Source organism: Equus asinus, chromosome 13 (genome assembly GCF_041296235.1).
Source record: "Equus asinus isolate D_3611 breed Donkey chromosome 13, EquAss-T2T_v2, whole genome shotgun sequence".
Classification (NCBI taxonomy): Eukaryota; Metazoa; Chordata; class Mammalia; order Perissodactyla; family Equidae; genus Equus; species Equus asinus.
This window is the reverse complement of record NC_091802.1, coordinates 49,304,427-49,320,005: the sequence shown is the minus strand read 5'-3', so window position 1 is coordinate 49,320,005 and position 15,579 is coordinate 49,304,427. Positions and strand designations below refer to the sequence as shown.

General features: G+C 36.5%; 1 protein-coding gene and 1 long non-coding RNA gene across 10 annotated transcripts in view; one reads left to right on the top strand and one right to left on the bottom strand.

Moving 5' to 3' along the window:
* CEP112 (centrosomal protein 112) overlaps positions 1 to 15,579 on the bottom strand; it is a 504,767-nt gene that overhangs the window by 211,897 nt on the left and 277,291 nt on the right. For all 9 annotated transcript variants that reach the window (XR_011493899.1, XM_014847643.3, XM_070483475.1 and 6 more), the window contains one exon: positions 8,105 to 8,335. Coding sequence is in view for 8 of the 9 variants with exons in the window: in XM_014847643.3 (XP_014703129.2) it covers positions 8,105 to 8,335 (231 nt within the window). In the remaining variant the exon portion in view is untranslated. The remainder of the gene's footprint in view (positions 1 to 8,104; positions 8,336 to 15,579) is intronic.
* The window catches only part of LOC139040068 (uncharacterized), a 37,069-nt gene continuing 29,672 nt past the window's right edge, over positions 8,183 to 15,579 (top strand). Inside the window, exon 1 of the long non-coding RNA XR_011493900.1 lies at positions 8,183 to 8,271. This is a non-coding gene — a long non-coding RNA (uncharacterized lncRNA). The remainder of the gene's footprint in view (positions 8,272 to 15,579) is intronic.

The window sequence follows — 15,579 nt, the reverse complement described above, 5'->3', positions numbered from 1 at the left end:
TCTTTAACATGCAGCAGAGGTAGAGGAAGAAACAGCAAAAGAAACAGAGAAAGCCTTTCAGCAGGGAGCAGCCCACTGCCATCTACATCCCTGACTCCACATCAGCACTAAGCTTTGCAGTTCCACTCAGGTAAGAATGGCAAAACCTCGACAGTGTAAATATTCAAGCAGGAATGATGATAGATACTCTGCTCTTTTTGTTTAATAAGTAAACACCCCAGGCATTATTCCAGTATTTATTTAGTGGAATCACTGTGAAACAGGTGCCTCACATCAGAACCAGAAAAAGTAGGAGAGAGCTGGAGACTGGTATAAAACTGAGAGACTAGGGAACAAACAATTCCTCTTGTTACACAAGGAGATGCACAAACTGATGTAAGTAAAATATTTGGTTTGGACTGATTTGTATATATTGTCAAAATGACAAAAAAAAGTCTTGGTTTTTATATAAGACAAGACATAGCCCCTTTCACCATTCAGAGAAGGTTTACAATTGAGGTTATTTGAAGATACTTTAAAATTCTAAACCTTAATATAAATGAATACCAATTCATCACATTCCAATTATGTTCACACTCAAAGTTTTCTAAGTTGTCATTTATGCATGTTTTTTCTTTCGTAAATTAATTTACTGTTATGTTTAAAGGCATCAGTATAGTCCATTATATTAAGCTGTGGTTTATACACCCAGAGGAAAGTGCCAACTTGAAGTTCATCAACATTGTAGAATGTTGTAAAAATTATACTGGATGTTGTTTGCCAATCAATTTTTATAAATCTGAACTGTTTGAGGATAATATTTAAAATTTTAAGGATATGATACTTCATATTTTTAGCAAAGGAAAAAGTCAGAAAAAAGATCAAAGAAAAAAGAACAGAATTGAGATTAGAAATCCATTTTAAGCCAAAATGACAATGTCTTCATAAGTTAATATTAATCCTTTAATTATAAATTTCAAAGGTCTAAGTAGTTTCTATGACCTTAGCTTTGAATAATTATGCCATATGGAGCTTTTCTTAAATTTGAAAAAGATGCTGAATTGTTGCTCAAAGCCTTTTAATGACTTCAGGCTGGCAGAATTCCAGTATAATCCTTCAGATACCATTAAAATTATAGACCAGGAACCCAAGCTGGTAAATGCTATGTCAATTTCATAAGCGGTTTTTACTTAGTAGAGCACAGTGTGGAGAATGTTTGATGTGTTCATATATATCTAAATATCAAATTGTGAAGCGTAAAACAACTACTTATAATGAAGAATTCACAAAGGAAAAGATGGACAGGTTACATTAAATATAAATAAATTTTTTGTGTATCATAAAATTAAAAGGCAAATACCAAAAATATTTGTCACAAAGATAAGAGTTTTATCATCCTAAATATAAAACAAATTTATATAAAGTGATGAAAAAAACACTAGGACACTAATGGGAGAGAAACTGACAAAGGATATGAACAGGCAATCCCCAAAGAATGAACTACGAGTAACAAATCCATTATACATGTTCAATCTCACTCTTAAAAATGCCAATTAAAAATAAATGTTGTTCACCAAAAATATACCAAAAATTAAAGAGAAAGTATTAATTATACTAAGGACTGGCTAGATAAAACAGATATTCTTTTGAGGAAAATATAAATTAGTACAACCTTTCTGAAAAGTAATTTGTTCCTATAATTCTACTAAGATCTTAACCTATGGGGAAGAAATGGGAATGTTGACAAAAATTTACCTATGAAGATGTTAATCTCTGCATCAAGTTAGACATTTTTTTTAAAAAAAGCTAAATGTTTAAAAATAAAGGAATACCACAATAAACTATGCTACATCCGTAAAAATGGAATATCATGAAACAATGAAAACTATTTTCAAAGAATTTCTAATGACTTTGGCATATTCTTAGCACAACTTTTAAAAAAAGCAAGACAACTGTCTCTTTAGTATGATCTCAGTCAGCTAAGTTAATATAGCTATTTTACATACACACTAAATTATTACTATTAGTTACATCTGGGTGATAGTAGTAACAGGAAATTTTACACTTCTCTATTTTCCACATTTTCTAAAAGGTCTATTTCAAGAAAAGTTATTTTTAAAATAGCTGAACAGATCTCTGAAACAATGGTAAATTTTAAAGACAAAAGTTTTAATCTAACTTCTGAAAACTACCCACTACCATCACTTACTAATGCTCTTTAATTTTTCAAAGGTTCATATTTTATGGACCTCGTTTCAATTTGGTTTGAAAAGATTTTCAAAAGGCTAGAAAAGCAGCTTTCACTTTGCAAATGTCAATCATTGACTCTTTCGGATTTTCTGTTTCAAGTATTTTGACCTTGTGGAGGTATTTCATGTTTCTCTTAACTCAAAGCCACTGAAGATATCATCTAGGTCTCAATCGCTGCTGACAGAACCTCAGGTAGGATCCAGACTTAGGAATTCTTTTATAACCTTAACATTGTAAGTGCTACTGAAACAACCCAGGCCCACAGGGAGTGTTGCATTTAGATTATTTATTATCCTAGTGTTACTTTCCTCTCCTCTTTGAAGCTTGATTTTATACTTAATGATAGAAAATCATTTCTAAACCTCTGAATCCTGACTAGATTTTGAACTGCTAGCAAATATTTTAACTTTTGGATTTATTTAAATGTAATAAAACATTAAAGATACAGTGAGAAGAATTCAAATAACACGCACAATGACATTAACATTCTAGCAAAAGAATTATGTACTGGCTTATTAGTATTAATTCAAACTTTTATAGTAAGAACTCAAATGTCTACTAATTTGTGCACAAAAAAATTAAAACTATGTCTGAAAAAATATTTATGCTCTATGTTTAACTTACTAAGTAATATGGAAGAAATTACAGCACTAAAAAACAAAGGAATACTTGAACATAAAGATATATCTTGTCCTACCCGAAGTATTTATAAGGAGTTGAAATCAAATTTGGATGCATCAATAATAATTTTTTATTTATTCACATTACCAGTGGCTATATTGAATTTCTCAGTTCATCATCATTCTTTTATTCACTCACTTAACATTTACGAATGTCTACTTTGTACGAGGCACCACACATGATCCTGGAGCTTTAGAAATAATTATTTCACAAGGACTGCTTCAGGGAAGCCACAGTGCAGGTCCTCACTGCATTTTGAAATGCTAAACTCCTTTTACTAGTTAAGTAAAAACACTTATCAATCAGAAATACAAATTACTCTTCATATCAGCAGCCCAGTACTTGTATTATAGCATATGGATTTTGGGGTTGACTATTTCCATAACTCGACAAAAACAAAACTTATGGTCCTAAACACTAGCCCACTCAATTCTCTTGTCCTTTCCCAGATTCTCCCCCTGCCAAGACCCTGCATTCTCATTAACATCCTCGGCACTTGTGTACATGTCAGCTAAAATTACTACACTAAAACCCCTTTTCTATCTCCTTGTATTACTTGTGTTCTCAGTTCAATTCAGGAGCATTCCATTCTTCCAGACTCATGCTGCCATGCTCCCTCCTCTACCCGCAGAACTCCAATTCTACCTGAGGAAATTCCTTTTCATTCTCTTCCTTTCAGCTACATTCCAGCCATCTGCTCAGCCTGAAGCCTGGCTGTTTCACTCTTCTTGAAACTCCTCACTCTGAGCAGACTATTGTGATCCTTTACTAAAAACATAGATGATATCTTACACAAGCTCTTCTCAAGTCTTGTCAAAGAACTTCTTTATTTATATCTTTACAAAGCCTCTTCTTCCTTCCTTCCTCCTCAGAACTCATGGCTCCCGTCATTCATTCACTTAATTAATGCCAGGTAAGCACCTACCATATGCTAAGTTTTCTAGGCACTAGCAGTACAGAAATAAACAAGATAGATAAAGTCCTGCTAATGGAGCTTAGGTTCTAGTGGAGGAAAAAGAAGATAAGTGAAAAAATAAAAAAATGATTTCAGATAGTGAGATGAGCTAGAAGACAAAGGGACAATAAGGGGGTAGAGGCAGGCAAGACTTTAGATAGAGAGGTCACAGAAGGACACTGAGGAGTGCACAGTGATGAAGAGGAGGATGGCCATAAGAAAATCATGGAGAAGAACATTCCAGGCAGAGAGGTGGCAGGTGTAAAGACCTGGAGGCAGGAGAGAGAGATACATGTTCCAGGAACAGACCAACGTCTTATGTGGCTGAATCCTCAAAGCCAAGGCATGAGGGTGGGCCAGTGCTGGCAATTTCACTCACATCCTCCTCTCTCAGATCATAAGCCATCAGTTATCTATGGTTCTTTGCATCTTTAAGGCTCTTCCTCTCCATTAGTCCTTTCTCATATATTTCAAGAAATTTTCAGCCTGAAAATATACTCTCCTCAGCTCCTGTTCCTCTTTGGAACTGCACTTTCCTTTTAATATCAGATTTTCCAAAACAATAGAGTATTCACTAATCTCCACTTCCTCACTACTCTCTCATTTATCTTGTGCAACCGTGTTTCTGCCCACACTATCATTTTCAGTGCTGTCCAAGATCAATGACGTCTCAGTTTCAAATCTCGTGACCTTTCCTCCACCCTCATCCTTCCTGACTTTCTGTCACATTCTTGACAATCCTCCTTTCCAAATATTCTCCTCCTTTATTTCCATGAAAATACATTCTTCTCATATTCCTCTTACCTTGATGACCCTTCTTTGACTGTTTCCTCCCCAACCTCGTGAATGAAGTTCTTCCTTCACAGCTGTTGCTTGTTTTCCTTCTGCATTTCTCTCTTGAACAGGCCCTCTCTGTGGGTGACTCCCACAGCTGTCTTTCCCAGTCCTGCCTTCTCTTATGTTACCTACAAATGCCCCTCAACAGCAAGTGAACACCACAGCTGGGTGTAGCGATGGCACTTCAAACTCAACATGCTCATAAATGAATTCTTCTTCTTCCTCCCCAAACCAGAAACTTCTCCTACATTCCCACAATGCCATCCCCAAGATGATTCTCAAACACTTCTCCACTGGCTCACTGTCACTGCTAACCTCTTACCACCATCACTCACCTCTAGTGGGCCCTCAAGGACCTCTTGCCTAGATTAATCTAGTCTCGCCAATTACTTCTACTGCTATAGCATCTTGCCAACACTGATAGAAAGATTTTCTTAATAATCATTTGAATCTGACACTTCATTGCTTAAAAATCTTCAGTAGCTTCTCACTGTTTACCCAGTGAAGCTAAAATACTTAGCACAGCTTTGGAACCTTTTAGTGATCCTTAGCTATCAATTAGCCTGATCACTGACCATGCTCCTTGATTAATATCTATGCCATGTAAAAGGGTTTGTTTGCTCTTGCTGCTTCTTGATTCCTTTGGCTTAGTATGACATCTTGCATATCTACTAGTCAACATCCTACATATTACTTATGTCTAGTTCAAGTGACATCTCTTCCAGTTAATTTTCCCTGATTTCCTTAACAGAATATAATTTTCCCCAGTTCACCCTCCATCTCGCATTACTCTTATCTGCGTATGTGTGTGCCTTGCAGTCACTATTATTTTATAATCTCCTTGAGGACAGTGCCTTTTTTTCTTTTTTCCTTGTATCCCCACAGTGCCTGCAATAATGCCTTTCTGAGACACAGAAAATCTTCCAGAAATGTTTGCTAAATGAATTACCAATGGCTTCCAATACTAACTTTTTATTATCTGTATCCTGTCAAATAGTAACACAAATAAATCTATACTCAAAAAAGCTCATCTCCTACTAAAAAGAAATATTTGAAATGTGAATATATAATGCAAGAAAATTACAGCCTAAACTGTATAAGTCTGGCTTTGATATGTTTAATTTTCTTAAATTGAGGTACACTGGTATCTGCGCCATTTAAGAACACTTAGAAATACTTTGAACGGTTGGCAGAGATTACTGAAGCCAAGGTGAGGTATGTAAGAGCTACCAGAAAAGATAAGTGCAACACCACTGTCACTCTCCATCAGTCCCTTTTTTATCTGCTATTGTCAGAGGGCTAAAACTATTCTGTATAAGGGAATTTCCCTAATTCTTGGACCTTTGTATGTTTTAGCATCAAAACGTTATTACTTTGTACTGCTTTGATAGAATTATCTCTAACATCTTCACTCAGATGTGTAAAAAGCATCTCAACTGGAACATGTCCCAAATGGCCCAACTCGTTGCTCTTATAGTCTTCTTGCAGCAAGGGGAACTCCATTTGTTCACTGGTTCCAGCAGGTCACCTTGGAATCACTCTTGTCTGCTAGCTCCAGTGCTCTCTCTAGCTCTTTTTCTCTCTTTCTCTCTCCCTCTCCACATCTGAACCAACAGCAAATCCTGTCAGCTCTACCTTCAGAATATAGCCCGAATCTGATCAGTCTTTACTACCTTCACCGCTACTGCCCAGGCCCAAGCCTTCTTGTCTAAATTACTGCAATAGCCTTTAAAAAAAACTTATTTTATTGAGGTCATAATGCTTTATAACATTGTGTAATTTCAAGTGTACATTATTATTTATCAGTTTCTGTATAGACTGTATCACGCTCATCACCAATAGTCTAATTTTTATCCATCATCATATAAATATGTGCCCCTTTACCCCTTTTGCCCTCCCCAACTCCCTTCCTCTCTGGTAACCACTAATCTGTTCTCTTTGTCCACGTGTTTGTTTATCTTCCACACGTGAGTGAAATCATGCGGTGTTTATCTTTCTCTGTCTGGCTTATTTCACTTAATATAATACACTCAAGGTCCATCAATATTGTTGCAAATGGGACAATTTTGCCTTTTTGACGGCTGAGCAGTATTCCATTGAATATATATATACCATATCTTTATCCATTCATCAGTTGATGGGTACATGGGTTGCTTCCACATCTTGGCAATAGCTGTTTAACTAGCCTCCCTACTTCCTTCTTTCCCCTCATTGCAGTCTATTCTCAGCATGCACAGTCAGAGAGACTCCACTCAAATGTGAGTCAGGTCATGTCACTCCCTGCTCAAAACCCACTAAGCCTCTTCTACTCACAGAGAGTCAAAGCAAAGCCCTTTCAACAGCTACTCAGACCTACAGGACCTGTGTCCATCCCCTGAGGTTTCTTCCCTGACCTCATTACCACCTCCTCCTCCTCAGTCATCATTTCCAGCCACACTGGCCACCCTGCTGTTCCTCTGAGAAGCCAGACTCACTTCTGCCTTGTTAAAGCCTTTTCCCTATTTATTTCTGGGTTCAGAGCTATGCTGCCAAGGGCAAAGTCTGCTGAAAACTGACTCTCAGATAAATTCAGGTTCTAGAAAGTAACCACCTTAGGATCACGGTCCCTGAAAAATCAAGGGAGTAGTGCCTGGAACGGTGCTGTACGCTCTGTGAAGCCTGAACATTTGAAGAAGAAGAGGTGGAAAAAATTAAACAGAATTAGACGATTCTTAAATCACCCTTTTCAACTTTCTTGATCCCAAGATATAGATTGGTCTTAAGGAGCTCAAGAGGCAACTTGCAGTTGTCATGATTAATAGGAATTCACATGGACTACCTGATTAAAATATTTACACCAAAAGAATGAATACTTGCACTTATACCTGGAATATAAGTCAACCCAAAATGCGTGAACATTACATTAACATTTCAAAAATATATAATTCTAAAGAAACTTTTCGTTTTCTGAAGTATCAATCTGGGAAAATGTCACCATTTTTGTTACACTGTTACAAAAAATGGCAAAATCTAGAAATGACTATTAGACAAGCTAGGAAAGATCTAAAACCTAGTCTTAGCCTAAGAAAACTTAGGGCCACAGCCCAAGTATTCCTAACCAGTTTAATATTTGACAATGTTATAACACTGTTTTATCACAATGTGTATTTAATTACTGTGGAACGGGATATTCCATACAATGCCTTCCAGGAAAGTCAAGGGAAAAGTTAGGAAACCTAACTCTCAAGATTATTTTAGTGGTATTTAGATATTACACCAAGATACTTCAACTGCTCACTTGAATAGTTTATAAACTTGAAGAGTAATTCTATGTCCACCATCTTTTAGAGATTAAACATAAGACAGCAGTGGATTTCAAACATGGGTTCAACCGCCCCTAAAAGACCCAGGTGGATAGCTTACCTTTTCCAACGTCATCTCTGTCTCCGCAGCATGAGCCTTTTTCAGCTCTATTCTCATTTTCTCTGATTCAGCCTTCAGCTTGCTGACAGCAGTCTCGTGGTCCCTTGCAGCCCTTTGTTTCTCCTCTTCACGAAGAAGACCAAGCTCTACCAGCTGCTGTTTCCTCTGTGAGTTCACATTAATCAGCTCTTCTCTCAACCTGTGCACTTGGGCCTCCATGTCAGCAATAACCTTGTTTTTAAAAATGGAAAAATGGGCAAAGGATATGAATAGGAAAGTTATGAAAGAAGAATCGCAAAAGGCTAACAAATGCACAAAAAATGTTCACTCCTTTCTTTTCTCCTTTCTTCCTACCCTCCTTCCTCCCTTCTTTCTTTCCTGCCTTCCTTCCCTCATTTTCCAATCCCATGCCATTCCCTCCTAGTTCAGATTTAAACACTACCTAGAACATTTTACCATATACATTTAGTTCTTCTTATTTCAAACATCTATGTAAATGGAATATCACATGTATTCTTCTGTAACTCGCTTTTTTCAAATACTCAATACTATGTTCATGAGATTTGTCTAGTACTTCCTATTGTATTTTTGTGTTTATTTCATTGATTTCTGCTCTTATTTTTATGTCCTTCATTCTACAGTCTTGGGTTTATTTTATATTCCTTCTTATAATTTCTTATTTTGGATATTTCTCTCTTTTATTTTTATCCATTCTTCTTTTCTGATTTATAAACTTAAGACTATAAATACCCCTCTACCTATACCTTAAGTTTAATATCTCAGGTTTAGATATATGGTATTTTCATTATCATTTAGTTCAAAACACTTTTTAACTTCCATTATTATTTCTGGAGATCTGTTCCACGCCTCTCTCCTAGCCTCCGCAGGCAATCCTTGGCATGCCTTGGTTTGCAGAGGAATCACTCCAATCTCTGCCTCCATGTTCACATGGCTTTCTTTCTACGTCTGTTGTCTCTGTGTCCAAATTTCCCTCTTCTTTATAAGGACACTGGTCATCTTGGATATAGGCCCCATCCTAATCCAGCAGGATCCAATTTTTACTTTATTACATCTGCAAAGACCCTATTTCCAAGTTGACACACACAGGTTCTGGGTGGATATGAAATTTTGAGGGGGACACCAATCAATTTAGGACATGGAGTTTAATGCTTCTCTTCTTGTTACTCACTTCTAATTGTATTTTGGCCAGAGAATGTAGTCTATATTACATTAATTCTTTGAAAATCCTTGCAATTGCTTGATGGCCACTTATACAGCCAATTTTTTAAAAGTTTCATGAATGATTGCTAAGAAATATGTATTCTACATTTTCTGCAGTTGCTGGGTGCTATGTTCCACACAAATCCATTAGACCAAACTTGTTTAATATGTTGTTGAAATCTTCCATATCTAATTGCTTGCTTTTTTTACTTGAGCTATTGATTACTTAAAGATGTGTGTTAAAATCTCCCACTATAATGGGAGGTTTGTCTATTTCTCTTTGTAGCTCTGCTAAATTTTCCTTTACATATTTTGAGGTTTTAAGGTCCATGTAAGTTCTATATCTTAGTTAATTGGCTTTTTGTTTTCAAATAGTGATCCTCATCCTCTTTTTATCTAGGCTTGATTTTTGCCTTAAAGTCACTTTTGTCTGAATTAACAGATTTTAGTAGCAGCTTTTGCGGGGTAGATAGCATTTTGTTCAGTATATTTTTACCCATTTTTTTTACTTTAAACTTTTTGCATTCTCAAGTTTTAGATATCCATCTTATAAATAGCTTATATATTTTGAATTTTCTTTTAAAAATCTAATCAATCTTTGTCTCTTAAATGGAGCCTTTAGTCCAATTTAGTCCATTAGTTTGTATGTTAACATATTTGCCTTTATTTTTTCTCTTATTTTGTGCTATCTTTTGTAAATTTCATTTCTTCCCTTTTTTGCCTTCTTTTATTCTAAATGAATAAATTTTTTCCTCTTTCAACTTTCTTCTTCCTGGTTTGGAAGTAACACACTATATAGTCCCTTAGTGGTAACAGTAAGAGGCCTCAACACCCATGCTTCACTTATCAAAATTCAAAGTTAATTATTCTGCTATCCTCCTAAACGCTAAGAGAAACTTAGGACATTCGAAGTCCTGCTGCAGTCTTCCATATTTATACGCTACAGTTGTTACTTTCAATTTATTTTGTTTTTCTCAACTCAATATTGCTAATTATTTTATTGGGTTAGTAGGCCCTTAAATCTATCCACTTATTTACCTCTCTCTTGTTTCATTATTTCTTCTTGCAACTCTGACCTCCCATACAACCATTTTCCTTTAGCCCCAAGTTCATTCTTTACGTTCTTTTAAAGAAGTTTAGCAGCAAGCACTTAGTTTTTACCAATCTGAAAATATTTTTATGGGTGTTGTTGAAAAGTCAGCTGTTATTCATTGGAAGATAATTTGTTTTTATCTCTCTGGCTGCTTTTAGGACCTTCTATGTGTCTTTTGTGTTCTTCAAGGTTTTTTTCTTTCTCTTAGTGTAGACACGTCCTTATTTAGTCTGATTGGGACATGTCACTCCTCTGAATCTGTCTTTGATAAGCACTGCAAAATTCTCAGGCATAACCTATTCATTTAACGTCTCTGTTCCACTCTCTCTCCACTCTTCATGGAACTCATTTAGATGCAAGTTAAATTTTTCTATTCTTTCATTTCACTTAACCTCTCATATTTTTCATCTCTTTTCATCGCTCCTACATTCTGCACATTTTATTCTGTGTCTATCTGCTCTCAAATCCATGCAATTTCTTAATTTCAATTGTTTTGTTTTTATTTTTAGAAATGTTATTCTTTTTCAAATATGTTTGATAATTTTCAAACTCCCTTGCTATTTTACTATTTTAAATCCCTCTAAAATCTTTAAATATATATCATATATTAAATATGACTACTTTCTATTCTGTGGCTGATAATTCCAGTATCTCAGGTCTTTGCAGGTCTCATTGTGCTGTTGAAATTTCTGAAGCTGCTGGCTCACAGCACTTTGTTTTTTCTCACGTTGTTTTATGTTGCTGTTCTTTTTTAATGTCAGCTCATATTTCTCAACTTTACCTGTTAAAATCGAAACTGGGTTATCCAGCAATCATGTGACTCTGATAGACACCTGGAGCTCTTGGCATCTCTGGATAACTTTAAAATAAGTTCTCAGCCTGAACTGATTGTGAATTCAGACATCGGATCCTCATGAGAACTGGCTTTTAGTTAATGAATTTTCAGAGGCAACTCCCCATACTCAATGCTAAGGTTTGAAACAGGTAATTTTCCTGTTTCTAGTTCCCTGGTTTTTAATTCACCCATACACTGTGGTATGGCCCTCTGGTGTCCTAGCTTTATGCGTGGTGGTATCCTAATAGATTCCCCACCATGGGCAGGCCCTAGACTTTAGTCTTTCTCCCTGGGCTCCATAAGAGCCAAAAAACTGAAGTTCAAGTTCGCTCAGTTTTAGAAAAGGTCCTCAAGGTGACAGTTGCCTTCAGTGTTCTGCTTACACCTCTGGGTTTCTGTTTTCATTTAGATTTTGACCTCTGAGTATCCCAACTAACGTAACAGCTCACAAATACACTCAAAAAGATGTTCGTTTAAAAAACCTTTAAGCTTTCCAGTTGTTTTCAGAGGGAAAGTTGATCAGATAACCTAGTGGCCGCCCTACCAGATGAATAACTAGTTCAGGCTAAGAGAACCTCTATTATTATTGTCAACGCATTAGCTATGAAGAAAACATTTTCTAAAACGCGATAACTATTTTATGCATGACGTACCTTCACCAAACACTGCCTAAACCAACATTTCCCTGACTGGAAACCAGAAAATCCAAAAGTGATGGTAATGGCAAAAGTAACATGAGGATGCTAGGAACAGGAATATAAAGCTAAATTATGAGAAGTTGCTTCAATAATGAAAATATCTATAATAAATGGTTACCTCATTTTCAACGAAAATCTTGGACTCATTCTATTTGGAATGTTAACAATTTTATAATTTCTACATGATACACAATAATTGTTAACATTTTTAGTATTTATTTTGCACCAGGCATCTCATGTAGACTATCTTATTTAATCTTTGCAACAACCCAATATGACAGATATTATTAATATACAAAGTTTTCCCTTAGTTTGGATTATGGTCAGTACACACTAGTTCAACTACTGACCCTGCTCCCTCCCTACACTAGATTGCAAGAGACATAGTACAGATGGCTGGTCAAACACATTTATGTTGAAAGAGGAGAAAGGGCTTGAAATCAGAGCCCGAGGGCCTGGAGGTGATAGGGTGCTCCATTTTTATCCTCTCTACAAAAGTTGATTGGAAATAGATAGTGCCAGAGGAATGTATAAGAGAAATTTGTAAGAAATATACTTTACAGAAAAGGCCAATTCTCATAAATCTGTAGTAGAAAAGATTAATCTTTTTTCTCAGTAAAGGTATGCAATGTTTTAAAGTTTATTTGCTTCTCTGTTTCAAAGATGTATTGGTATCTGTATAGTGATAAACAACTGTAAACCAATTATCCTGATAACAAAGTCTCTTGCCTTCTGCCCCTTGTTTTAAAATGATTTCTCTTCTTTGAACTTGATACTTGGCCATAATAAGAGAAAAGATGGTCAATATAATCATGTTCCAAAATAGATGAGTAATCTTCTAAGAGCAGAGAGACTTACGCAGTGACAACAGTTATGTTTCCAGGTGGCAAAACATTCTTTTAAAAAAATTTCAGTGATATCAACATGGTAGAGTAGGATGGTCTGCTGACTGCATTTCCCAAAGTCAGCCATGGAGAAACCACAGGAAGCAGGAACCCGAGATATTGTCAGGGAGGAAGACAAAACCTCTACCAACTCTAGGTCCTTCTGGCTGGGTACAAATTAAATTGACATGAGACAGAATAACAAGAGAAAATCAAACAAGGCTTTATAACACATATACATGAGAGAAACCCAGGTAACTGAGTAACTCGCCAAAATGGCGGAGGCTGTTCTCTTAAATGCTATCTTCAGCAAAAGAGGAAGGAGGGTGTTGGGGGTACTGGTTTGGGGCTTCAAAGGGAAGGAAGGCAATTCACATGGAAATGGAAAAGCCAATGTTTGGTAAACAGAACTTTGATAAGAATGGACTTAGTAAGGATCCTCATAGTCTACCAATTCCCAGAGATATCTGTGGTGATGGCTTGTCCTGAGGACAGGCCTTTTATCTTAAATTCTTTTTAAGGTGGGAGGGAGGGGGGTCAAAGTTTCTTTCAGAGTCTTTTATTCTTAAAAAGAGACACATTTTGAGGGGGCCAATTCTGATCCCCCACATATTAATGATGACGACAACAAGAAGAATAAAAACGATAACCAAAATACAACCAGAGGAGCTCCTGGGCACAACAAAGGCTCTCTTGAACCAGAGACTGTGTATAGAAGGGAAGGGGTTGCAGCCTGGGAGACAACCAGGAAACTTCTAGAAGAAGGGGGGCTGTAAGAATGCTTTACTTTCTGCCCTTACCTCTGTCTTTTGCTGCCATGAGACAATGTGACCTGTCCCATTGCCATGTTTGAAACAAGAACCCAACATGGTGCTGCTATGAGTCAGGTCATACCAAGATAAGTGAAAGCCTTGCTGGGGTGAAGAGCTGAAGAAACCAGGTATAGACTCATCAGAACTTCTTAGACATCCACTCTTCCACATTCTCCCCTCCAAACTTCCAGGACTAATCCATTTAACCTTACAAAACAGCCTCCTCCCACTGCCATTTGTTTCCAAGAGGTTAGATGAATTCCTGAACCGCAGATTTTCCTGCTGTGGTAGCTGTGAAAGGGAGTGGTATGTGATGCAGTGCTCTGTCTGGGGGTTCATAATCTCCTCCTTCCATAAGCTCATCCAGCAGGTCAAGGACTAAGGACCGGGCTTTTGCTTTTCCCAGCTGACGTTACCACTTAGACTATCTGATAGTCCCAGGGGAATACTATCTGGCCAAAGTAAATACACAGCAAAACTACTATGAAAAAGCTACAACTAAATGACATATATTACCTGCAGCAGTGTAATAGGAACAGATGGATCAATAATTGTTTAAAATAATAATAAGTATATACATAATAAACATACTAAAAAGGGTAAGCAAAGAAAACGGACATGAAGCAGGAATCAGAAATCCTAAAAGAAGGAAAAAGTGAAAATGCTGGGAGAAAGAGCAGGGTAGCTACAGCCAAAGAACAGAAGCGTAAAGTGTGAAGAGGGTCAGAATGAGGAGCTCTCCCAGGAGGCAGCAAGCAAAGATGATGACAGGACACATAAGAGAAAAGCTGAGATTTGTGGAGGCAGAGGAAGTGACAATACGGAGACAATGGAGGGCTGTGGTCTGAATGAATGTGGGCCCTCAAATCCATATGTTGAAAACCTAATGCCCAAGGTGATGGTATTAGGAGATGGGACCTTTCGGAGGTGATTAACGCCTTTATAAAATAGAATTAGGGGCTTTATAAAAGAGAACCAGAGCAATCCCTTGTGAGGACACAGTGAGAAGGTGCTAGCTTTGAAACTGGAAGAGGGTCCTAATCAGAATGCAACCATGCTGCTGCCTTGATCTTAGACTTCCAGCCTCCAGAACTGTGACAAATAAATTTCTGTCATTGGTAAGCCACTCAGTCTGTGGTATTCTGATATAGCAGCCAAAACAGACTAAGACATGGAGTCTGAGAAAAACAGACATGGAAAGATTTTATCCAAGTTCAATCTGATTCAAAAGCTTTTGCTTTTATCACATACTATACTGTGTCAAAGCAGAAATAATTTCTCATAATGTGTTTTATTAATTTATTCTTTCTGTGCACCTCTAACCCCTAATTTTCACTATGATTAGTACAAAATTAATATCCAAAAGTCAAAAGGTCATAACGTCTTTATAAAACACACAAAATGAACCAAAAAAATCTTAGTTTTCCAAAAACACTGACACCACTCCGAACTGAATTTCAATCTTCGCCAATGTACACATAAACATTTTTAAATGATATAATCATTTATATCATTGTTCTACCTTTTCCCCCACCAAATTTTATATCTTCATTCCCATTAGTGTATTTGTCACTTTTAGTGGCTCTTTGATATTTCATCTTTACAGTATATCATAATTTCCTTTATCATATTATTCTAGGATATTTGTCTTATTTCCAATTATTCGTTATTGTAAATGAGACATTTGTGAATAAATTACAATGATACTTTGCTTTTAGGTTATGCTATCAAAATTATTTGATCAAAAGATGAGAATAACTCTAACTTTTTTGCAAATTGCCCTACAGAAACACCGAATCTATTTCCAGTGTGAACAACAGTGTATACGTGTACCTATTTCTCCACACCCTTGTCAGTGCTGCACTTCGTCATTTAGTATATTTTATTAGTTGACTAGGTATGTGATGGCAACTCAGGGAAAGGCATTTTAAA